At 44.1% G+C, this 26396-nt stretch overlaps 1 protein-coding gene across 1 annotated transcript in view; it reads left to right on the top strand.

Annotated features, from left to right (window-relative positions):
* The first annotated feature begins 1669 nt into the window (after positions 1-1669).
* Positions 1670-26396, top strand: part of FOXD1 (forkhead box D1) — a 77086-nt gene continuing 52359 nt past the window's right edge. Inside the window, exons 1-2 of the mRNA XM_027606158.1 lie at positions 1670-3688; positions 5682-5807. Coding sequence (XP_027461959.1) covers positions 2194-3657 — 1464 coding nt within the window. The 5' untranslated portion in view covers positions 1670-2193 and the 3' untranslated portion in view covers positions 3658-3688; positions 5682-5807. The remainder of the gene's footprint in view (positions 3689-5681; positions 5808-26396) is intronic.

The raw sequence follows: 26396 nt of genomic DNA, 5'->3' as shown, positions 1-26396 counted from the left end.
AGTGAACTCCTTGGTAAGGACTCCTGGCTAGATCAACAAAGCAATGTAATGCCTGATTAATAGTGCTGATTAATGTTGGCTCAGGTTAAGGCTGAGCCCATTACAATAATTAAATGGTTCAGCCATTTTTCAGATGAGAATCAATGAAAAATAATTTATTTAGAACTTTGAGGCGTTCTCATAGATCTTTCAGAGATCTGTGATGGACTTTATGGGTCATTTGTAAGTGTAACTGGGAGGTAGCTGTCCTCAGCAACAAAAACTCGATTTTGAAAGAATTCTTAGGTTGGGGGGGCAGTTTATTTTTGAGACTCTGATTGACAAGGGGAGTAAGACGTTTGAAAACGTGAAAAACTTGGTGGATAAAAAGACGTACACAAAGGCAGCTGATGATTGTTCCTACAGAAAGCCATTGATTTTTGATAGTTTTTGTTAAGTGGTCATTTTATTTTTTTATTTTATTTTATTTTTAAAGTGGTCATTTTAAACAGAAAGCTAAAATTTCGAGGCCGGTCCCCACTTTGAAATAGAAGCATTTGGGGAGATGCAAAAATCCAAAAGGAATGGCTATGTGAGTGTGAATTCCACAAGCTATTAGGGTTTTTACACTAGCCACAATAATTTGAGTTGACGACAAAGATAGGAATATTTAAAATAGCGTATTTGAGTTATTTCTACTACCTTGTCACCTGAAAAGGAAAATTGGGCTGAACAGAACTCAAATCTTATTTTACAATATTATTTCGTTTCTTTCCACCAGTAGCTATTGGAAATATTTAGATTTTCCAAAAACATTTTTAAAAGCTGGTTTGAAAGTTTTAATTAATATAGTTCCTATTATTAAGCCTGAGTAGAGGTATGTGTATATGTTGTAGTTACTAAGCGTTTTGAGATTACTGTGAAGTGTTGATTAGAATGTTCCTCTTACTAAGAACTAGAGAGTCTCTTAACCCATTAGGGAAGAACTTTCTGAGTTGTTTCTAGGTGCATTTTGTGTGTGTGTGTTTGGGTTTTCACTAACATTTTCTATTTCTTTTCTGTATTCCATGATTACTTTCTTTATTCCCATGAAATTTGTCAGATCCTCTCATTAGAGTGGCTTAGTTTAGCTGTCAAGTTTCTAGGGCATTCAATTGCGGGTAAGTGACTAAAACGCCAGCCTAACCGCATTTTTATTAACAGATGGCGGAAAACAAACGTCTCTGGAGAAGAACCGAAGGGGACAGGTTAAAAGGTCAGTAAACAATTATTATTGTGCTTAAACTGGGGGTTTCTCAACAGATTTGATGGGGAGCCGCTGGCCCAGTCTGAGGGAGACGGGACAACCCAACGTATCTCAGAGCCATTCCTCAGGGACCACCTCGGACGATTGGGGGAGGGGAGTTACTTCCGGGCTGGACGGCTCCTACGGGCCATCGAGTGGTCAAACTGTCGCGTCACGAGAGTGCTTCTGAGGTTAGGGCTGAGGGCTAACTGAAGAGAAGGAGCCTGGGAATTCTACCTCTTGCATCGGCCCTAGGTCCAGACCACCGCGGGCCAGCGCGTAATTCAGGTCTCAACCCCTTTGACAAGGAGTGGTGGGGTCCTCTCTCCTCGGCCTCCCCCCCACCATCTTCTCAGTTGCTGCTCCCTCCTCCGGGTAAACTTTCTCTCCGGAGCAGGGCTGATTTCCTAGGCATTCTATCCCTTCCCTCGGTAGCGCTCTGACGTGCACACCATGTGACAGGCCTCCTACTATAAGCCGAGGAAAGGTCCGCCCTCTCCTGGACTCAGCCCTCGCCTCGCCGAGCTCGGTCCCTAGACTCTCACCCGTCCCGCACCTTCCCGGGCGCCCGGCACTCTGACTGGCCCGCTCGGGGTCTCGCCACCCCCTCCTCACTGACCCCGGCGCGGGCCGCTCGGAAAGGGGAAGGTCAAGTCCCCCGCCCGGGACCGGTGCGCGCGGAGCCGAGGGAGCGCAGAGACCGTGCGGCTCTGGCGGCAGCGTAGGAGTTACAAAGTCGCGGCGCGAGCCTCCGCAGCCGCCGGGCAGTCCCCGGGCAGCCCCCGGCCCAGCTCGAACAGCGGCGGCGCCCCCAGCGTGGCGCCCCCGTGCCGGGCCCGCCGCCCGGGACCCGGGCTGGGGAGCGGCGGGAGCCCGGAGCCCGGCGCCCCTATGCGACGCCTCGCCGCCGCCGCCGCCGCGCCACAGCTATGACCCTGAGCACGGAGATGTCCGATGCCTCCGGCCTCGCGGAGGAGACAGACATCGACGTGGTAGGGGAGGGCGAGGACGAAGACGACGAAGAAGAGGAGGACGACGACGAGGGCAGCGGTGGCGTGTCCCGCCTGGCGGTGCCCGCGCAGCGGCGGCGGCGGCGGCGCTCCTACGCCGGGGAGGACGAGCTAGAGGACCTGGAGGAGGAGGAGGAGGAGGAGGACGATGACATCCTGCTAGCCCCGCGGTCAGGGGCCTCCCCGGCGCCCCCGGGCCCAGCCCCAGCGGCTGGGGCCGGGGCGGCTGGGGGCGGCGGCGCGGGCGCGGGCGGCGGCGGCGGCGCGACCGCCGGCGGCGGCGCCAAGAACCCCCTGGTGAAGCCGCCCTACTCGTACATCGCGCTCATCACCATGGCCATCCTGCAGAGCCCCAAGAAGCGGCTGACGCTGAGCGAGATCTGCGAGTTCATCAGCGGCCGCTTCCCCTACTACCGGGAGAAGTTCCCCGCCTGGCAGAACAGCATCCGCCACAACCTCTCACTCAACGACTGCTTCGTTAAGATTCCCCGCGAGCCCGGCAACCCCGGCAAAGGCAACTACTGGACGCTGGATCCCGAGTCCGCCGACATGTTCGACAACGGCAGCTTCCTGCGCCGGAGGAAGCGCTTCAAGCGGCAGCCGCTGCTCCCGCCCAACGCCGCCGCCGCCGCCGCCGCCGAGTCGCTGCTGCTGCGCGGCGCAGGGGCCGCGGCGGGCTCGGGCGACCCGGCGGCCGCCGCCGCGCTCTTCCCCCCCGCGCCTCCGCCACCCCCGCACGCCTACGGCTACGGCCCTTACGGCTGCGGCTACGGCCTGCAGCTGCCGCCCTACGCGCCGCCCTCGGCCCTATTCGCCGCCGCCGCGGCCGCCGCGGCCGCCGCCGCCTTCCACCCGCACTCGCCCCCGCCGCCGCCGCCGCCGCCGCCGCCGCCGCCGCCGCCCCCGCCGCCGCACGGCGCGGCCGCCGAGCTGGCCCGGACCGCCTTCGGCTACCGGCCGCACCCACTCGGCGCCGCCCTGCCCGCCCCACTGCAGGCCTCGGCTGCCAAGGCGGGCGGCCCGGGAGCCTCGGCGCTGGCGCGCTCGCCCTTCTCCATCGAGAGCATCATTGGGGGCAGCCTGGGCCCGGCCGCCGCCGCCGCCGCCGCCGCGCAAGCCGCCGCTGCCGTGCAGGCCTCGCCCTCACCCTCTCCGGTGACGCCGTCCGCGCCCGCGCCCGGATCCGCCGCCGGCGGCGGCGGCGGCGGCGGCTGCGCGGTTCAGGCGGCCGTGGGCCCGGCTGCCGCGCTCACCCGCTCGCTCGTGGCCGCCGCGGCCGCCGCTGCCTCCTCGGTCTCCTCGTCGGCCGCCCTGGGGACTCTGCACCAAGGGACTGCCCTGTCCAGTGTCGAGAACTTTACTGCTAGGATTTCAAATTGTTAATAACGCTATGTTAGCGCGCTTGGGAGAGAAGGTAGGAATCCCGGCTCCTTTTTTTTTTTTTTTTTTTTTTTTTTATCTTGGTGGTTTGGTATTTTGTTCGTTCCTCCCGGCGCGGCCCCTCCCGACCTCGCGCCCCCATTTTCGCCGCTTGGGATTCTCAGACCAGACTGTGTTGGGCAGCAGCTGAGGCGCGGTTTTCGGCTCTGCGGGTCCCTCTATTTATGCAAAGTCGCCCTATGCTGCAGCACCCCCCCCCCCCCGACCCGGGGTGGGGAGGAAGAGGGTGCTGGTGGGTGCCCTCCCTTGTGTAAGCGCAAGGGGCTTCCTTGACTTGTGGGAAATTAAAAAAACAAAAATCTAAGCCTTTTTGAGGTCTAGAGATTCTCAGGTCCAGGCGTAAAAGTATCAATAATGTTCAAAAGAATGATACACAAATAGTAAAGGTCCTGAAGAGTGCCAGCGGAGAAGCAATAGTTTTTACTTGAGGACACTCGTCTGGTATACTTTTTCATGAAAAGGAAAAATAATTAACATGTTTACACAAGGAAAAAAGTAAAATTTACCATTTCTTATTTTAACCTGTGTTTTGTATCATAATAGATATGCGGAATTTTTATTTTGTACTTACTACGTATTCTTTACAAGGAGTATTGTAAATTTTACTGGCAATTATTATTGTACTATTCTAATGTAAGATTTTTACACTTTTTCAGAAATAAAATGCTTAATTTTCAAAGAAAATCCACCAAAAAATTGGCTTCAGTCGTCCCCTTCTTATTTTCTTTTCTGTTAAAAAAAATTTTCTATGGGAGCTAAGTAGGAACCCAATATAGAATAGAACATTTTATTTTCAAAGAGAATTTAAAAGCATCATGCCATGATTTTTCATTTAAACTTTCTAGGTCAAAACCATTGCAAGAAATCAGAAAATACTTTTAAATGATTACAATAGAAGAAGTTACTTTAGTGTTCATTTTCAAATCTCATTCTATTCCGTTTTGAAGAACATTGAGGCTATTAAAATTAACGCCACAGTTACCCTCAGATAATTTTATAGAACTTTTAATTTTGTTTTTGAGTTTCCCACCTCATTTGATTTCCACTTGCTTTTGAGCACAATATTGTATATATCTATAAAAAGTCTGCAATACAACATTATATCTTAATGAAAGCAGCACAAGCAAATAGGCAATTTTTAGTTTAAAAAATTTAATAGATATGATCAACACTCAAGTGGCTTTGAAGTCCTGAATAATATTTACATATATAAAGAAAACTTTATTTGAAAGCTCTAGTATTTAAAGCTACTGTTTTCTTGACAGAAGAGATTCCAGGAATTACATAAAGAAATTTTTATTCTAAAAGGCAAACAGTGAAATTCTAATTTAAATGAGTAACTTAGGGTATGTAAGAGAAATCTTCAATTTTAGGGTAGCACACACTTTAAGAATAAAAATGAAAATGTATCGGGTGTTTATTGAAGTAATGATACAATTTTTGTGATTTGGATATATTTTTTCAACTTTTGAGTGTTTTCATTAACTACTTGTTGCAGGCAATTTCTAGTTCTTTAAAAAAATGTGAGACTCTAGTTTTTGATAGATGTTATCGTGGGCTCCAAATAAAACCAAAGCATATGTAATATGTAATTTAAATGCTTAGTATCAGTGAGTTGCAGAGGAGGTTAAATACGTTTATTAAATTCTTTTTCAAAAATCTAGACAGGTATGTACCTGAAGATCTGCACAACTAAACATATCAGGTTAACGAAGACTGAATTTTAGGCCAGTATTTTTGCAGTGACATTCACCCTTGATGCCCTATCCTCATGTCCCTTTTTAGGGAGGAAAAAAAATGGACTCTCACAGCCTCAAAATTAAGTTCTGGGTTTTTTCCTATCAAACATTTGGAGGCGATTAAATAAGAGCTTAAACATACACTCAAAGTTTACCACTAAATATAGAGATACAGATTGAAATACTGTTAGACCAAGATCTTATATGCAAAAGTTATTTTTACCCTAGCACGACTAAGAGAGGAGACACTGGAACGGAGAACGTCCGGATGCCCAAGCAGCCTCCGGGGTGGAGAGGCGTTAGCACGCGGAACCCAAACAGCACAGGCCCTGCAGGCGTGCCTCGCAGCCTTCTGTAAGTCACAGATCTGAAACTTAGGGCTGAAAGTCATTATGAGGAGAGAGTGAAAGAACAAGGCCGTGGGTATTATTATTTTTGCATGATGCTTGGATGTCCTGAAACCAGGTAATCCCAGCTAATCCTCTCTGTTCACATTCCCGTATCCGTAAAAAAGTGCCAGGATGGGCTCTACCCCCCAAGTTGTCAGTGCTTTTAAGAGAATGGTAAGAAGGCACTGTGCAATCCAGCGCTGGGCTCATTTGGGGTCTGGAGGAGGGCTTCCGAATCACCCGCGCCGGCTTGAGAGACCGCAAGCGCTCTGTGAGACCCTGAGTCGGAAGCCCAACCCGCCTGCTCACTCTCCAGTTTTGCCTCCTTCACCCTCCGGGCTCTGGGTTCCACCGGAGGTGTTGCGGGCTCAGCGGCGGGTGGACAAGATAGTGGGGAGCGAAGGCTGCGGGGCAGGCAGGGAGTGAGCGGTAGCCTGGGACCGGGCGACCAGGAGCGCAGAGCTCGCCCAGTCAGACTGCGTGGGCGAGCAGGTGCCAGAACAAAGGCCCCAGGGCTGCCCAGCTACCGCGGCCTTTGATGGGCAAGGACGTCTCCTCCCGGGGCTCCTCATTCGCATGCAAATCCAGTTCTGGTCCTCTTTTCTTTGAAGGCAAACAGAAGGATGTTTGTGTGTTTGTAAGGACGAAGCTTGCTTGAACAAGCCTTCCTCAATAGGCTGGGTCTCGAAAAATAAACCAGTTGGACAAACATTGGCCACCAGCTCTCCTCCTCCCAACTACAAAGTGTGGATTTGCTACAACTCATTAACCCGACGCTTTTCTCCCCTTGGTCTTGTTTCTCTGCTCATCAAACGCCCCCGTAGAGCCTGGAGACAAATGACCGAAGTGCAGTCGGGAGGGAATTGCAGTTAATAGGGAGAGGGATATATTGGGGCTAATGGTTCAGGCAGCTCCGGGAGAAGGACCACACAAAAAGGAGCCTCCCCATTCAGGGCTCTGTTGTGCTGCTGAGATTTACTCTGCAGCTAGATTTAGCCAAATGTTATCTATTGCGGGGGTAATGAAGCCCTTATGGATTGAATTGCTCCTTGTACCACACATGGTGTCATGACCTTAGATTGTTTCTTGGTTGATTTCTTTTTTCTCTGTTGGGTAATTATTTTATTTCTTTAAAATAAGAAGCTAGCGCTTCTGCTCAAAAATGTGTTTCCTCCCCATCCCCATCCTGTGCCTTTATTTAAAGAGCCACTTCCCTTCCTCTTAAAAAAAAAGAGAAAAAGAAAAAAAGAAACTGGGGAGGAGAAGGGGAAAATTGTGAGAACCTTTCCCATTTTCTCTCCTTGAGCCACCTATATGTTTGCATATTTCTCCTTTCCTGTCCCCCTACTCAGTGGCCCTTTCCTGCCCAAATTTTCTGCTGGTGGAACTGGAATTTGGGGGTGTATTTACTACCAAAATGCTTACAGTGAATGTAGTAAGCATCCATCTGGGGAAAAAGCTTCTGCCTTTCAGGTTTTTTTTTTTTTTTTTTTAAGCCTACCAAATTTCTTCCTGTAGCCTATCCTCTGAGAGAACTGGGGGAGGTGTTTTTTTCTGATTGAAGGTGATTATTTTGATGGAATACCAGCCTGTGTCATTTATTAAGGGCTGTCTGAAGCCAGTGGTTGTGCTTGTTTTGTTTTGTTTTTCTCTCTCTGGCCCTGGTGGCTCTGATTTCCTTGCTTGACCGAGGACCAAGCTAGGAGCAGCTAATGGTGTTATTACAACTGCTAGAGATGGGTAGGGATCTGATCTTACTGCCCAAAGCCAGGAATTAAGGACTCTAGTTTTGGTTTAAAAATTCTCTGCTGGCTACACATTTTGCTCACACCTATTTTTATCACTGACTGAGAAAAGTCATTTGGGGGATAACATTAAGGTCAGATCCGCATCAAACTCAATCTAAATCAGAAATGTGCCCAGCAATTCCTCCAGTATCTCTGGGCTCCTCCAGGGGGATAACCATGGGACACACTGGAGTGCCAGGGGTCCCCTTCCCTCTTTAGAGCTGAGCCAGACAAGGACAGGCCTGAGAAGCAGAGGACAAGTGAAGTGGGCCCAGCATTGTCAGCATCCATTCCTTTCTCTACTGGTTTCCTGGTGTTACAGCTGGGTCACATGTAGACACACACAGGCATGCACGCAAGCTCATTGCCCATCAGCTGCCGCTTGCCTCTCTTCTGCCCTATGATTTTGTAATTAGGCATATGCTTTTTGTTGGTAAATGTGTTTGATGTCACGGCCAGTGAAATGTGGAGTGTTTTAAGGCCACGAATGTAAATGTGTAAATATGTTTAGTGTAAAATCTGGCCCTTCGACTTTAGCAATAAATACCCTGCCAATTTGGATACGATTACATTTGACAGAAAGATGGAGAATCTGATCATGACCAGCTGCTCTCGGCTCCTTGGGACTCTTACTTTCCCAAACGAATTCACTTTTCAGATAATTTCTTTGCATGTCACATCTCTCTAATCACATCTTTCCCTTGATGTGAACAGCTTGGGCTCCCTTTTATTGTTGACCGCTCTGGCACGCAGGAAACTTCCTGGTTCATTCCTCCTGCTCCTTTACCAGGAAAATACTATTCAGTAACAAGCAGAAACACACATAGAAAATAACTGGTTGTTATCATCAGTCCCCCTTTTTGAGTTCTGAGCCTCCAGGGGGGATAAGAAACGAGATAAAGACTATGAGTTTCTGGCCCACATTTATAATTTCCTTGTCTTTATCATCATCATCATCATCATCATCATCGTCATCATCCTGACTTTAGAAACTGTTTTGAGCTAGTCTAACTTTTAAAAGTAAACATTTTAGGAAATATACATACAGATAAATACACAAAATCTCAATTGCTTTTCACAAGGTGAACACACCCTTGTTAACAGCATCAGTTATCAGAATCACTTATCTGTCCATTCCATTCACTACCCTTAGCACACACCAACTTTTAAAAAGGATTTTCACTAATATTTCTCTCACCCACACTGAAATAGGACAAGAATTATTATTTTTTTTAAAGATTTATTTATTTTGAGAGAGTGAGAATGAGAGAGAGAGAGAGTACATGAGAAGGGGGAGGGTTAGAGGGAGAAGCAGGCTCCTTGCTGAGCAGGGAGCCGGATGCGGGACTCAATCCCGAGACTCCAGGATCATGACCTGAGCCGAAGGCAGTCGCTTAACCCACTGAGCCACCCAGGCGCCCAGGACAAGAATTATTATTGATCCTATTTTACAAATAAAGATATTAAGGTTCAAAAAGATATGAAATGACTTGTCCAAGGTCACAGCTACTGGGACTTGAGTATTTAAATCCCATTTTGTTTCTTTACATCACACTGCCTCTTTGTAGCCATCATTGTGATTTATTAAACACCCACTGTGGCGGGGCAATTGCCTTAGAGGTCACTGTGTAGAACAGTCATTTATTTCTTATACACTTTTTGCTTCCTTGCTAGATCCTGCTCTCTGTCTCCTCTACTCAGGAGATACCCCAGCCCCTTCTTGTAGATACATTTGGAATCTGTAGCCCCCCCTTTTTTTTTACATGTGTCAGCTTTGTCTACCTAGTTCTATATGACACTCCCCTAGCATCACTTTTCTGATCTTTTTTGCATCAGCAATCTTTAAAATATTACATACACACCTACCTCACCTTTTCACCTTTGTACTATTTGTCCACTTCCTCTGCTTTTCTCCCTAATTTTTAATGGTTGAAATCTGCCAAACTGACAGAATTTTTTTTGCTAAACTGCTAAGCCTGTCTTTATAACCAGACTTAAGGTCACATTGTCTCCATGTGAAGAAAGGAAGAATATGTAAGAGTCTGATCAACTGATTTAACATTTAATGAGAAAGCAAAACATTTTTCTCAGAATCTGCCCCCCCAATCCAGACACATTCTTGAAAATTTTTCTGTCTTTAAACAGCTGTGTATGATATGAGTTAGCAGGTCCTTTTAGCCCTTGCACAATTAACCCATTGCACTAGAGCCTCCCAAAGGACAGTCTCACCTGGAGCTGAGAACTGCCTGGCCAGAGGTCTCCCTAAAATGATTTTGTGGGGAGGGAATTCCAGGCCACCTGCTGGAATCACATCTTTCTGTGGGTGGGAACAATGCATCCTTGCCAGTTGCCACCAGAATCCTTACTGAAGCCCAGCCTCCTCAGGCAGTTGCTGGGGCCAATGCTTTGTCCCTTATGAGGACATCCAAGCTGGAGTCAGGGCAAGGATTGCTTCTGACTAATTGTAAGCTGCAGACCGCAGAGGAAAGTGTATATGGTGCATAAACACTTTCTCAGGGACAGTGCTCAATGCAAGATAACATTGATTTTCTAGAGAAAGGGTGTTTTTGTAAAACCAGAAACATTTTTATTTTTTTTAAAGATTTTTTTTTGTTTTTATTTTTTGACAGAGACACAGTGAGAAAGGGAACACAAGCTGGGGGAGTGGGAGAGGGAGCAGCAGGCTTCCCGTTGAGCAGGGAGCCCAACGTGGGGCTCAATCCCAGGACCCTAGGATCATGACCTGAGCCAAAGGCAGACGCTTAACAACTGAGCCACCCAGGCGCCCCAACAATTTTCTTTTAGATTTTACACTGTAAAAGACAAAAAAAAGCCCATCTCAGGAAGAAAAGCCATCAGTTAATATCAGAGGCTTTAGAGAAACTGGAAAGTTCTGATTCTGAATTTGAAATCAGGAGACAGTCTGGAAGGTTATTTTCCTATTCTCAAAATGAGAGTGACTCAATTTTTCAAGATGGGGTGTTTCCCTGGATGTAGGATCTTACAGTTAAAGAAGGATCTGTCTAACCGTTAAGAAGAATACAAGCTATATGGAATGTGTCCATAGGCCCAGTGAGTCTGTTGAGCACCAGGAGAGGATCTGGCAGGCCCAGGGTGGTAGATCTGAGGCCCTGGGCCTTGCCTGGCCCTCTGTGTCCCAGGGGGAACCAGGCACAAATTGAGGATTCTCTTATTTGCAACTACTGATTAATAACAGACTAGTAAAGACAAAGCAGGGGTACATATTAGTTATGGCAGAGAGCAGAAGCTTCTTTGCATACTTGCTTAGGAATTTCCATTAATATAAATAAAAGGCAGATATTTTCAGCAATAAAAGATCACAACATATTTTCTGAAACATCAACAATGAAGCATTATTATGAATGAAAAATAACTTGGTCCCCTATTTCTATTTTTTATTATTTTAATGCAGAGGTTCATATATATGAAAATGACCATGACAAGATTATGTGTTTTTTTTTTAAATGATTGACTATGGAGAAGGGGAAAAAAAATCACAAACCAAAAAATATCTCCAGAGCCCACAACAGAATAAGACTAGGTTGAAATTAAATGTTTGATCAGCTTTTACACTCACTTGTAGTTTTGGGGAGTGTGGGGATAGGTTGTGAGAATGAAATAAGACAGTTTTTGTGAAAATATTTTGGAGAACATTAAACCTGTACAAATGGATAGAATTATTCCTTTGTGTCGTCTTTCGCACATCCTTATTCTTCCAGGAAATAAGTAAAACTTCTAAACTTTGGAGGATACATTAGTTAAGGAAGTCTTTGGCTATATGTAAAAACTCACCTTTCTTCAAACTTCCCACTCTGTGTATGAAATAAATTGTTACTTAACCCTTCCTAGAGATAATGGGAAGAGATGGCATTGTGTTTTCTCCTACTTCAGCTGGTTGAATATTTGGACAGCTTTCTCCTCCCTTCTAAAATAAACAAACCAATAGTGTTTTAGATCCACTCTTCTAGTCTCTTGCTCTATTTCTTGTCTCTAGTTACTTCTCTACCGATCATCTCTTTAACCTCTAAGCTTTGAAAAGTGGGATTAGTCTGCAGTATTTATTGAGCACCTGCTACATTGTAAATCCCTTTCTTCCTACTTTAAATATAGGAAACAAGTGAAAGACTCCCTGCCACCAATTTGCCTCTAGTAACATAAGCATACTATCAGGGAGCAACAGGAGAAAGCCACTGCAGGGAGAAAACAGTGGGGGTGGAGGGAAGAGTAGGAAGACTTTTTTTTTTTTAGTTTTTTTTTCTTTTTAAACAGAACTCTAAAAAAAAATCTTGATAGTCTGTAAACAAAACAGAAGTTGTCTGGTTCTTGACAATATCTGTCTAGTTTGGCAGTTTACTCACAAAACGCCTAAAACACTTAAGCGTCTATGTGGTTTGGAGATAACTCAGTGCCAAACTCTTCCATGCAGAAAACTATAAATTTGAGTTTCCTTCCAAGTTTTTAAGGCTTTTTACTAATAGATCACCTATTAGTGGTATCCCTAACCCCTACTTCTCTGTGAAGACCTGAGAGGAAGAGCACATCAGGAAATGCTCAGACTACTGTGAACTGAGACTATAACCTACCTGGAATGAGTTTATGTTCACATGGGTTTGTGAAGAGTTAAGTAGAGGCACAGTGAAAAACCCTAGGATACTGTCCCCCTCATGCTTAAATATTTTATTACAAATCAAAGAAAATTAAAAAAATAAAGCACAGTCTATTTTTCTTGTATTCTTTTACAAACTTTAAAATAAATATTTTTCCACTTGCAGAAATTGTAGACACATCAATATGCAAACTCAGAGAGTCCAGGTCCTGGACCACTGGGGGTGCCTAGGCACCAAGATTTTTTCCCCTGTATTCAGGTCCAGCACTAACCTCACCTTTAAGTTGTCATCACCAAGAAACTGAGGGCAAGTCACCAAGTTAGGGTCTTGTTTTCTTCAAAAGTAACTAGGGGTACAGAGGATAAAAATAAAATCCTGAGGCACTCTGTGTTGTTTTCCTATGTAAGGAATTTAATATTTCTTTGCCTTTCTCCTCTTTCCCTCGCTCGCCCTCCCCTCCCCCAATACATAGCAGGGCTCCAGCAAACCATCCCCCACACTCCTTTAGAATTATCTGGGAAGGGATCCCTCATTTTAGGGAGTTGGTGGGTGCGAGTTGTTATTGTAACTCTATTCTGTAACTAAAGCTCTGGCATGTAATAAATCTCTCCCCAAAGACTTTTGGATCTTTAATTTGAAAAATCGGATTCCTTTTGTGGAAACAGTTGACAGGAACCTAAAAGGATTAGTTGCATTCCACATAGGATAATTTTTACTGGCAACATTTTGCAACGATTTGGTCCCTTTCAGACCTTAAACAATGTCCAGAAAAATGATCTAACGAGACTTGTATTGTTTTCCTTTGTCTGTGAATCCGTTTGCTGCTTGTGCCAACGTCTCGATACGGTTTTGACAGGCTTTTGCTCCCGAGCAGTGCACCGAATTAATTTTTGATCGCTCTTTCTACTTGGTTTGTTACCTCCTTCGGCCAGGGGCGCGGCAGTGTTTTCCCAACGTCAGTCCGTGAAATGAAGCCGGAGCCGGTGGTTTGTCTCTCGGTGGCGCCCTGTCTGGGAGGGGGCGCGGGGACCCGTAGATCGCGGAGGGCCGCGCGACCGATGCGCCACGGCCAGGCCCGCGGACGGCCACAGCTCAGGCACCCGGACGTAGTCGGAGTCGGCGAGGCAGCGCGCACTTGCCAAACCTTCACAGTCTTAACAGTTCTGGGGCCCTCTGTCCATGGGGATGTGATGCTGAACGCGAGAGGACGAGAAGGGAGGGGATTTTTCTTCTTTTTCCTCCCTAGCCGCTCCCCAACCCCCCCAACTCCCACCTCAAAGCCCCAGACAAAAACCAAGAGAGGCCTGCCTTCCCCGAGCAGACGGCCTCTGTGCTCTGCGCGCGGGCCCTGGGTGACAGCGCTCCCCGCCTCCACCCCCCGGCCCTCTCCACTGTTTATTTTGTTGTCAGCGGACTTATCAAGATGTTAGTTTGCTGGAGGTTCTGACCTGCCCGGGCGCTTTGGCTGCTCGGCCCGGGCCTTCCACTCTGTTTTTACACCTGCACAAACTCCACTGCACTCCCCTGTCTGATTTATAGCCCAATTAAAGGTTCAGTGTTCTTGAAGCCACCCGCACTGCTCCCTTCCCGGCCTCCCGCTGTCCGCGCGAGCGCAGGAATGCGCGGGGCCGGGGCCGGTCCGCGCCTGACACCCCGGCGCGCGCGGCCGCGGAGCGCGCCCAGGACCCCGAGGGGCGGCGGCGCGGGTGAGAGGCCTGCTCGCGGAGAGCCGCCCGGAAACCTCGCACGCACACCACCCCGCAGCCGCGCGTAGGGGAAAGTTATTTCCTTCTTGGGGTTTCGACTTCATTGGGATGAGGCGTTTCTCAGACAACACGCAAAGCCGGTGGCGGGAGGGCGCGGGAGCGGCCACGTGGCGCGGCGGGACGCGGAGGCCCAGCGCGGAGCTTTCGGGCGCTGGCGTCTCGGGACCCGCTGCTGCGATTTTCTCCGCGAGGAAAGGGTGGCTGCGGGGCCCGGTGGGGCGTAGAGGCGCCGGCCTGGGATGGGAGGCCGTGCGCTGCTCGTCCGCAGCCCTTCCTCCCGCGGCGCGGAGGCGCTCGCAAGGGAAGCCGTGGTGCCGGCTGCCGGGCTACGGCTGTGGAGGGGGAAGCGCGGGGTCAGTGACCGCCCGTCCCGCGGATCCGGCTAGAGCCGAGCCTCCGCACGGGCTGCGGGCGGGCTCCGGCTCCAACCTCCTTTTTTGCGCCCTTTTCTTTCCGGAGAGAATAAGTGGCAACCCAGACGAGATTGGCAGCACCGAGCATCTTCCTAACCCAACTCTGTCTTCCTCCCATTTATCAATCCACCTTTCTAATTAGACTAATTAGGAGCGCTCTGGAGTGTCCCTAGGCCCAGGGACTGAAACGTTTAGAGGTTGTGAAAAGAGCCTTGAATGGCCACCCTGGGGGCCGAGCGGGAGCCTTTGCGACCCATTCAGCACAGAGTAACAGTGGCTACATTTATCCCTGGCCATTGAAAAGAGGCTCGATTAAAACGTTTGGGAACTAATGCCACCCTGCATACCTTCTCTAATTAGAGAAGCCGGGGGTGGTGGCGAGAACGCCGGGGACCCCGCGGACTCAAGCCCTGCGCGCCACTGCTCTCCGCCCTTTCAGCGCAGCCCATTTCCTTGCCGGAGACAAAAGTCCAGCACCTCCCCACCTGTTGCCTGGCCCTACTTTCCCAGCCGGCCCTAGCCCGTTCGCCCGCGTCCCAGGCTGAAGGCTCAGCCCACTGCGTTAGAATGCGCAGCACAGCAGCGAAGTTGGGGGCAGCCAAGTGGAAAGAGACTCCTAGTTCCCTCTTCCCGGCTTGGAATGCACCCCTTTGCTTTCGGTAGGCTCCATGTTTTTCTCTTCATCTGTCTTCCTCCTTATTTCTCACATTGTCTGTGAATAGCTTGGTCTTACCTCTCCCCACCCTATTTTTAAACATGGTATTTCCAAGACGAGCATCTGGGAATGGGAGTCTCAGCATGCCCCCCTGATCCATTATCTTGGTTGCACACTTTGCTGTAGGAGTTCTTCACTTGCATAATTTGTACTTTCTGTCACCAGTCTTTTTAAAAAGAAACATATATTGAGCATCTACTATGTGCCTAGACAGATTCTTACCATATTTTTCAGCCTTCTTTTTTCCCTCTTAGCCGATTCCCAAATATGCTTTAAGAAGTTAAACCTGACTTGGTTCAATTCCTTAAGCAAGCTGTTGATTCTATCCCCATGGTTTATATGGAGATTTTTTCTTTATTTTTTTCATGGATTCGTTAGGAATGACCCAAAACACAAGAGATCAGGGATACAAGAGATAAAAATGAGAAATAGAAGATATAGTGCAAATGCAGATCATATGTGTGTGTGTGAGGTTGTTTGTTCATTTTGTTGGTGAGAGAGTAAAAAAAAATGTGATACTTTAACAAAAATTTGAGACACATTTTACCGTAGAATGAAGGTGACCAAGAGGGTTAGATTTCCTCTTTCCCTTCTTCCCTCTTTCTTCCTTCGTTTCTTTCTTTCTTTCTTTCTTTCTTTCTTTCTTTCTTTCTTTCTTTCTTTCTTTCTTTCTTTGTTCCTTTCCTTCTCTTTCTTTCTTTTTCTCTAATCCTCCTTTTTGGAAAAGAGCCAAATGTACAAAGAAATATCATCAGGTCACTGTTCCTGATCTTGTTAATTTAGAAAATGGAACCTCAGCTAAAGATGCTGTTAACTAAATGCCAACCCACAGCATGCAAAATTCCTTGGATCCAAACTTCAAAAAAAGGAATGAAAGATGTCATGTGAGTGAAAGGAATTGTGGAATTTTTAAAAGCCTAAGCAAATCTTAATAGAGTTTTATTGCTTCCACAGCCTGGTTCACAATTTTTAATTTAACAGTTACAATATGCATGACTTTGCAACATAAATCTCATTAGTTAAGAAGCTGGGAGGGACAGAGAAGAATAAGAGATGAGAAAAGTGGTTCACTTGCATTGAAAATTATAATTTGCAAAATTTAAAAGTTCTTGGAACCTTTGAAATGAAAAACCAAAATCTATTTGGTCTGTCTGTGATTTTATCATCAAACCTCTTATTTTTTTTTCATTTCCATTGCTAATTAAAATTTTATTTGAAGAATAACATAGTAAAGTGTTCAACTCCTAAGCATTCCACTTGGTGAATTTTGTGTGTGTGTGCACACACAAGATCAAGTTATGGAACACTTTTGCCATCCTAGGAAACTCCTCCATGCTTGTTTCCAATCAATACTACCCTACCCCCAACCACTATTCTCATTTCTGTCACCATAGATTAGTTTTAAATGTTTTTGAACTTCTTATCAATGAAATCATACACTGCACATGCAGTCTTTTGTTTGTCTTCTTTTACTGATCAGTATGTTTTTGAGATTCATCTGTTCAACTTTTATTTATAAGACAATAGAAATGGGAAGTCATTTTATATAGGTCAAGAAGAGGAGGCAGACACTGGAAAGTCTTACCCTACTCTGAAATTAAAGACAAACAAAATGAAATTAAAAACAAACACTCTTTCTCCCCCCAAACTCCAACCCCCCACATCATTATCAACCAGCAGAGGTAATGTTATGATTACAAGTAAGTAAGTAAATACGATGAAGTGTTTTAGGTGGAGTAACTATTAGGCACATCATTTTCAATGTGCAGTTGTAGGTACATGTAAGGAGAGCAGAAGCCATAAGCTGCTTTGGTAATTGGATTCTATTTCCTACTTGCCATTTTAGCCCCTAATGCTAGTAGTAAGTACTTTGGGCCTCTTCACAAAGAATGGCATGAACTTGAGGGGAAAAGTGAATTACATCTAGTTTGTTCTACCTCAGACACGCAAGTACTTAATGTAACAGCCTGTCAAGTGTGCTTTGAATTCTGTTTGAAGTAAAGTGTTCATTTTGTAACTAACCTAGCAGTCTGTACTGTTTCTATGGATCATTATACAGGCCAGTTAATGTTGACCATAGAAAAGCTGTTCTCTAGAAATAAAGGAAGCACAGCAAACCTGCAGGATTATGGTTGTCTTGCTCTGTCCCAGCATCCCCAGCAATGCAGCCACAAAGCTAGCTCTCTCATGAATTCAACCAGAGACAACCAGTGCTGCCCTCCTCCAGTAAAAACAGGACAGTGCAGCTAGTAGGACTTTTTTTTTGCCCCAGGAAGGACAGCATTTCCCCAGGAAGGGCAGGAAGGTGTGGGCATGTTTGTGCCATGGGAGAAATTACTTCAGTCTCTACGAGGTGGAGGAGACTGAAGTGGGTTTTGATTGCTTATTACTGGATGTTGGTAAATTTGAAGTAGAGAAAACATATTTTTGTAATCTTAAATCTAAAAATGAATATAAGTATAAAATAAATCTAGAAGTTCATGCTCAGGAAGGTAGTTTGAAGACAAAAGTCATCCCTACTGAATTATCATAGTACCAGTCATATAAACTGAATCACTGATTTCTGAAAACAAGAAAGAGACCTGCACACTTAAAATAAAAAATAGCAATATTATCAGTTGCTGGTGAGGATGCAGAGAAACTTTCTCTCTCATACATTACTGGTGTGAATGTAAAATGGTACAGTTACTCTGGAAAATAGTTTGTCAGTTAGTTACAAAACCTAATATATACTTACTATACAGCCCAACAACCATCCTCTAGAGCATCATCCTGCAGAAATGAAAATTTATGTTCACAGAAAACTCTGTACATAAATGTCCATAGCAGCTTTATTTGTTATACAAAAAAAGGAGACAATCTATACTTCCTTCAATAGGTGAAACTCCGGGATGTTCACCCAACAGAACACTCAACAACAAAAAGGAATAAACTACTGATGCATGCAACAAACTGGATTTTAAAGGCATTATGCTTAGTGAAAAAAGTCAACCTCAGAAGGTTACTTACTGTGTGATATTTGCATAACGTTATTGGAATGACAAAAACCATAGAGATGGAAACAGATTGGTGGTTACCAGGGACAGGGAAATTAGGGAAGGGTCCATATATAAAAGGGTAGCAAGAGGGGGAGTCCTTTTGTAGTGATGGAAGAGTTCTGTGTCCTGGTTGTTATGGTAGGTTACATGAATCTCTACGTGGGATAAAATTGCAGAGAACTACACACATGCATACACACATAAACACAAATGAATGCTTGTAAAAAATGATGAAGACTGAATAAATCTTCTTATAATGTATAACCTACTTAACAGTGTTAGATAATGTCAATTTCCTGGTTTTGATATTGTACTGCAGTTACATAAAATACCACCTCTGGAGGAAGCTGAGTGAAGGGAATATAGAACTCCATGTGCTATTTTTGCAACTTCTTGTGAATCTATAATTTTTTCTAAATAAAAAGTTTAGGGGCGCCTGGGTGGCTCAGTCAGTTAAGCATCTGCCTTTGACTTGGGTCATGATCCCAGGGTCCTGGGATAGAGCCCCGCATTGGGCTCCCTGCTCAGCGGGGAGCCTGCTTCTCTCCCTCCCTCTGCTTCTCCCCCTGCTCATGTTCTCTCTCTCTCTCTGTATCTCTGTGTCTCGAATGAATAAATAAAATTTTTTTTTAAAAAATAAATAAATAAAAAGTTTTAAAAATCAGTAAAAAATAACTAACCAGTCAATATTTCATTGCTATAGCTCTCTGATGTGACAAGAGCTTTCATTGGTTGATTGCTCACAATTAATTATGGCAATGAATTTGGCCCTGTCTTTCCAACAGGTATTTTATAAGTGATGCTTAAAAGACTGATCATTTTAAATTGTATTTTCTATTGATAGGCCCAATACTGAATACTTTTTGGAACATAAACATTTTTGCCCATTTGTTAAACAAACTTCATTCTTTGAAGGTGGATTTGATTTTTTACAAATAGCCAAATGTCAGTGAGAGTCAAATACGGTGAATAAAACAGATGACCAAGTTGGGTCAAATAGTTTTTTTGTTTTTTTTTTGGCAAAACCAAAATGTCCTTGAATATTTATCATCTTGTATAAAGTAGTTACAAAAGGAGAATTCTCAAAATGTTCTTGGGAATGATAACATCATTAGTATTGGTATGGCCTCCCAGAGTGATTGCTTAGAAGGAAACACTCATTTGCATACAGAAGTTCTTGTGAAGGTTTAGAAATTTTGCCTCATTTCTAGGGTCAGCCTTTAAGGATGGTTCTTGGAAATGTGTGCCTTATTTTGGAAATAGTATGTTAAACAAGGTATTGAGTGTTTAAAGAGTAACACTTATTAATCTCTAAGCAAAGCAGTACACCTTACCTTACCTGTTTTGTAATTTTGAACGATTGCAAGTGAAATATTTACTAACTTTAGACATGGTTTAGCTCTTTTACTCCCTCTACCAAAGCTTAAAGGTGACTCAACCAATACTACTGGTAGTTCAATTGTTAAAAATCTCCATTGATAATGAGTGTGTTCAGCAGTTGCATAATTACAGCAGTCTTTTTTTATTTTATTTTATTTTTTAAAAAAATTTTTATTGTTATGTTAATCACCATACATTACATCATTAGTTTTTGATGTAGGGTTCCATGATTCATTGTTTGTGCATAACACCCAGTGCTCCGTGCAGAATGTGCCCTCTTTAATACCCATCACCAGGCTAACCCATCCCCCCACCCTCCTCCCCTCTAGAACCCTCAGTTTTTTCAGAGTCCATCGTCTCTCATGGTTCGTCTCCCCCTCTGACTTACTCCCCTTCATTCTTCCCCTCCTGGTATCTTCTTCTTTTTCTTTTTAGCACAGTCTTTTTTTAAAAAAAAGGATTTTAAAAATTTATTTATTAGAGAGCGAGATTGCAAGCAGGCGGGAGGGGTAGAGGAAGAAGCAGACTCCCCACTGACAGAGATTCCCCACTGACCAGAGAGCAGGATGTGGGACTCGATCCCAGGACCCTGGGATCATGACCTGAGCCAAAGGCAGACGCTTAACCGACTGAGCCACCCAGGTGCCCAATTACAGCACAGTCTTAAGGCAGACCTGGTCAGGAGGTCTGGCTTACCTAATCTCTAAGTGGACCATAACATAAAAGGAATCTAAATTCCTAGTGTAAGCAGGCCAAATAATGAATGATTGGATTTCAGACGGGCTTTGAGTTCTGATGCCAATATTTTAACCATGGTGCTTGTTCTTTTTCTTGAATGCTTTACTGCTTTATTATCTTATTTCCACTAGGAATTGTGGAGTTCTAAATATTATTAGTGGTTTACCACTTTTACACACATGTATCCTATTATTTTTGGAGATCTGTATGTGGAGAGAGAGACTGGCTTCTTTTATTCACCCATTCATCTACCTGCTTACATAGATGGGCATCCCCCCTCTTTTTAAATAAGCCAGAAGGGACCACACAGAATCTAAGACACTTGAGCAGAAGAACCAGAACATGGGTATCTGACAAAAATGTGGGTTTATGATAGAAAAATCTCAAGTAATGAATATTAAATTTTTGTTCACTTTTTTATTTGCCTGAAAATAGTTCATTATCTTAAAAATAAAGTAATTTAAGACATGTTACTTTTCTCAATTTGAACAGAAATTCTTGAAAAAAATTATAAACATTATCATTTAAAAATTCAATGAAATACATGAAAAATTAGTAACAAACTAAAATCACTTCCTATGAAATGCCTATATAATGTCAAAACTTAGGAATTTGTTACCAGATTCTTGGGTCTATATAGCATTATAGGCATAAATTAGCATAAGGGTTGAAGAAAATACAAATAAAGATCACATTAAAATATGATATTGTAACTAAAACAAATGACGAAGGGAAACCAAAGACCTATACTTGATCATTCATTCCCATTTATTCATCTGGCATTTGGTGGGCACCTATGTGCCGAGGCATGGTGTAATGGGTTATGGATACAAAGAAAAATAAGTTATCAGGTTGGGGGTGGCTGGAGAAAGATATGTATACTAATTAAAATACTATATGATGTGATTAAAAAAAAGTGTGAACTGATTAATTGAAGATCACAGAGAAAGAAATAACTATGCCTGGAAGGGTCAGGAAATCCTCTGCAGAAGAGGTAATGCTCGACATGAGTCTTAAAGAAGGAAGAAAAATTATACGTGGGAATAGAATGTACTAAAAAACAGCAGCATGAAAGAACAGAATGTTTTCAGTGAGCAGGTAAATGAATACTGGAGCCTCATCATACTGAGTGCCCAGTATATACAAATGCATATAAAGTACTCAACAGACACTCCTAGTCTGATCGCCATGTCTGAGGTTTCTCTGGCTGTGCCTGGAACCATTTTGGATGTAAAGAAAAGGAAAAGGTGGACTAGGGGTCCTTTCAGTTGAGTTATGTGGTTAACTGTTGAAGTATGTTTAACCCTTCCAGCGTATTTCTATTATTTTGACTCCAACATGGAAAAATTCTATGGGATATGTAACTTTCTGAATGGCAAAAGGAGAAGAAGAACGGTGATTTTAGAGACGGGTCTCAGACATCTATAGTCTGTTTTTAATTTCCATCCTGATAAAGGTGGACGGGGATAAAGAGGTAGAAGGTGAGGCTACTAGCTGGGCCACCTGGGAAAAGTGACAAAGATAGTGAACGAGGCATAGGGAGAACTAATTCTGATGATTCACGGTGGTGCCCCTTACAGCAATTCATCAAGCCCTTCCCTTGCTCAAGTGATAACCAACATCTTCTCCATGCTGTAGTACCAAATTTTCAACTCCTGCTAGACAAATCCACTTAAAAGTGGACTCAACCTTGACATTTCTAAGATCAGTATCCTTCTATAATTGGCTTCCCTTCTTGACTGCTTTACTTTTATCCATAATATTCCATTTTCTTATAAATCCAGACTTAATGTTTTTCAGAATCATCTTTTATTCCTTCATCACCTTAATTCTCCCATCCAGTCATTCGCCACATTTGGTCAGTCTTTCCTTTGCTAAGACTTGTCTTTTCTCCCTTTTCCTCTCCCACTGTTATAATCAGAGAGCAGGTCCCTATTGCCCTGTGTCTGTGCCACTGAAATATTTTTCCTTCTCTGGTCTCCTTGTTGCCAGTATCCCCTTGGTGCAATATAGACTGCAGATGAACTTCCCCAAAAACCTCTTAATCATGTCACCCTGCTGCTCAAGAAGTGGTTCTTTATTGGTTATGTGATGAAGTAGTAACTTTACCCTATATTCAAGACCTTTCACACCTGGGCCAAACTAACTGTCCCAGCAGACACTGTAATTGTCCTGCTTTTTGCAGGACAATTACCCATTGATAATATTATTCTCCATACCTGTAATATCTTTTCTTCTTCTCTTTGTAGTCTCCATCACATGACCCAGCTGAGATAGATGTTTCCCCTCTCCTTGAATACTAATACAGTGTGAATACTACTACTGCGTAGTTAATACGTATGGTGCATTTGTGCTAAGTGCTTTACTAAATATGTTATGTGACTTATCTCATTTAATTCTCACAAACGTCCTACAAGGGGACATCCCTGGTTTTCACAGAGGAAAACTAACGCATGAAAGGTTAAGCAATTTGTCACTGTCGTATATCTGTACGTAGATGAGCTAGGATATGTTCTGATCCCAGAACCTGGGCTCCATTACTCTTCCTTGTCCCCAGGGAGGGACTTGTCTCTCTAAGCCTGAAGAATTTAGTACTACTTAATTGGCATTAATTCTGTAGAAGCTTTTGTGAAATGTCCACTATTAAGTGTCCACTATGTTTTAAGTTGCTTAAAAGAATGGCCATTCCTCATAATTCTTTGTTTTCCCATAATGCCTTGTACATAATTATCATTCAATAAGTATTTTTTGACTAATGAATAAGTTGACCAATCTACTAGGTGAATAATCTGGGTAAAATAATTTGGAGTTGATTGGCTTTGTCTATGAGGCAAAATAGTAAAGGTAAGAAACTGCTGTAAAATTTAGCCTAATGGATTTACACTGTTCAACTAGAGTGGTAGAGTTACAGTAACCCATTCCCCTGGATATGTGACATTTGTACTGCTATGCTGGATGACTATGACTTTTGGTCATAGACAAGTGTAGATGTATCTATAATCTCCATTTATCTGATGTGAGGGAAGACCTCTTATTTTAATTTCTGGTACATGACTTTTGAAAGTTCTTTCCATTTGAACTGAGTATACTTTTCTTCACACTTTCATTTATTTGCTTGCCAAAAGTTGATTTTTTACTTTTATTTATTTATTTGAGAGAGAGCAAGAGTGAGAGAGATCACAGAGGGAGAGGAAGAAACAGACTCCCTGCTGAGCAGGAAGCCCAACTTGGGCCTTGATCCCAGGATCCTGGGATAATGACCTGAGCTGAAGTCAGACCCTTAACCAACTGAGCCACTCAGGTGCCCCAAGTTGGTTTTTTATTAAGCAAGCAAAAGTTATACCTGTACATTTACAAATTAATAATTGGAAAACTATTCAATGTATGTGTTTTGGGCATTATAATACTTTAAAGTTCTCTAAACTATAAGGCAGGGAATTGGTGCTACAAGATCTTTCTTTTAAATAAAAGAATATTATAAAACTGGACTAGAAGATTTGCCATACTGTATTTTCTTTTATATTGGTCACTTTCACATGTGTTTTTTACTGATACAGCTAACTTACAGTAAATCAATAGGAGGATTGAAATATCTATCATTGGCCTTTTCCTCAGCATATAGCCACAGAGTTGCCAAAGGAGGACCATACTCTTCAAAAGTAAAGTATATATAGTGTGGGTAAACTCTGTTAGTTATATCCATAGAAATCTGGGAAAGAGGTGTCAAATTGCAGCAGTGGAGTTCTTTCCCATATTCACCATCCATACACCCAGGGGGCAGTTGAGGTCTTAGGCATTACTACCTGGAGGTATCATTAGATACATTATTATTGTGCTGTAGGGAACAGGACACTATCACCAGTACAATTACATGGGGTTGTTGAATTAACTATTCACATTAATAAATTTAATACATCATGTAAATAATCAGAATGATTCTTTGGGAGAATCACCCTACTACGATATTAAGAATCGGGACGCCTGGGTGGCTCAGTCGGTTAAGCGTCTGCCTTCGGCTCAGGTCATGATCCCAGGGTCCTGGGATCAAGTCCCACATCGGGCTCCCTGCTCCGCAGGGAGCCTGCTTCTCCCTCTGCGTGCCACTCCCCCTGCTTGTGCGCTTTCTGTCTCTCTCTCTCTCTCTGACAAATAAATAAATAAAATCTTAAAAAAAAAAAGAATCTACTCATTCTGTGCATTAGTAGTTGACTAGTACATTTGTCAGCTATATTGTATGCTCTTCTGTCTACTTCCTGAAAATGCCCAACCTGTCTGAGGGCATAGCTCTGGATTCTCTAACACTTTTTTTAAACATTTATTTATTTATTTGAGAGAGAGAGAGTTGGGGGAGGAGCAAAGGGAGAGAATCTTCAAGCAGTCTCCCCTGCTGAGTGTGGAGCCCGACTGCGGGGGTGGGGGGGGGGTGGGGGGGTGGAGGAGTGTGCCTCGAGCTCATGACCCATGAAATCATGACCTGAGCTGAAACCAAGAGTCAGACGCTTAACCAACTGGGCCACCCAGGCGCCCCAGGATTCTTTAACATTTATGGAAAACCTAAGATGTACAAGATGTTATGCTAAGCACCAAGGGGAATGCAAAGGAAAGTGAGGGTAGAATAACATTTATTATACACCTGCTCTGTCCTGGGAACTTTTTGCATTAAACCACTTTTAATTTACACATTAAACCAATGAGATAGGTGTTTGGCCCCTTACATTAGGAAATAAAGGCTCAGAGAGGTTAAGTAACTTCCTTGAGGCCCACAAGTACTAAGTAGCAGAGCTTAGGTTTGAACCCAGATCTTCCAACCCCAGAGTCTATATTCTTTCTGTAATCTGTGGAGGCCTCCCAAAGATGATGAGTTTGAGAGAATGTTAAAGAAACCAAAGGGTCACAACTGTGGAAGAGAGGAGATTTTGCCACAGCATTTCATGGCTATGATGCCAACTCACTTCACAGTTTTCATTCATACTAGAAGGACCTAGAATACAAAATTAGCCTTATTAGGCTCCTCACACTTTAGGAGTACGCCTATGGCCATTAAAATTTTTTTTGCCTTTGAGAGCATGTACAGAGTTTAAGAAGAACCCTCTTAGAGAATCAAGGTATTTGAACAATCTGGCATTTAAACAACTAAATGAATTTTTTAAATTGTGGAGTAGTTGTTTTGAAACTTTGTTCAAGTAAACTAGTTCCCTTTGGTTCCCAAACCTACAAAGTACTGGTCTGTGGAGTTAGGAGCATGAGGTCCACTACACTGAAAAACTTAAGCCCAAGACAAAGAAAAATCAAAATAAACCTCTTCTGGATATGCCATATTAGGTACATTGTAACATGTTCCTGGTTTATGTTGCAAATCACCATCATTACAAAACCATCAGTAGCCATGAGTATGCTGACAATGTGGGCAGACCTTTGCATCATTGAAATCTAGCTCTTGTAAGAGAGGAATTGGGAGATCCAAATCAGCTCTGCTTCCTTCATCTTAAAGGTAATGCTTCTCAAACTTTAGCATGCTCAGAATCACCTAGAATCAGCTAGAGTTTTTGATTCAGTAGGTCTGAATCAGGCCTAAGCATTTGTAATTATAACAGATTCCCAAATGATGCTGCTAGTTCAGGAATCACACTGAGAGAACCACTATTCAAGAGTATGAAGTGGGGCTGAGGACACAAGCAAAGTATACCCCTAATAGTCATCAGGAATACGTAGGCAGCTTCTGACACGGCTCCCAATGATGTAATCCCCCAAGTGACTTGCTTCCATCAAAGAGAATGCAGCAAAAGTGATGGGATGTCACGTCCATGCTCAAGGTATGAGAGACTGTGTCTTCTATCTTGCTGGCACTTTCTCTCTCTTGCTGGTTTTCTCTCTTTTCCCCTTGCTTGCTCATTCTGATGCAGCCAGCTGACATGTCGTGAGACACTCTGCAAAGAGGTCCCCATGGGAAGGAACCGAGGGCGGCCTCCAGCCATCATCCCTGGAGGAACTGAGGTGTCAGCCCACCAGTCAGCAAGGAACTGAATCCTGCCGACAACCATGTGAATGAGCTAGGGATTGGATCCTCCCCAGTCAAGCCTTGAGCTGAT

This window comes from Zalophus californianus, chromosome 5 (assembly GCF_009762305.2).
Source record: "Zalophus californianus isolate mZalCal1 chromosome 5, mZalCal1.pri.v2, whole genome shotgun sequence".
In the NCBI taxonomy this organism is placed as follows: Eukaryota; Metazoa; Chordata; class Mammalia; order Carnivora; family Otariidae; genus Zalophus; species Zalophus californianus.
The sequence above is the reverse complement of the archived record's forward strand: the minus strand, read 5'-3'. Positions and strand labels throughout refer to the sequence as shown.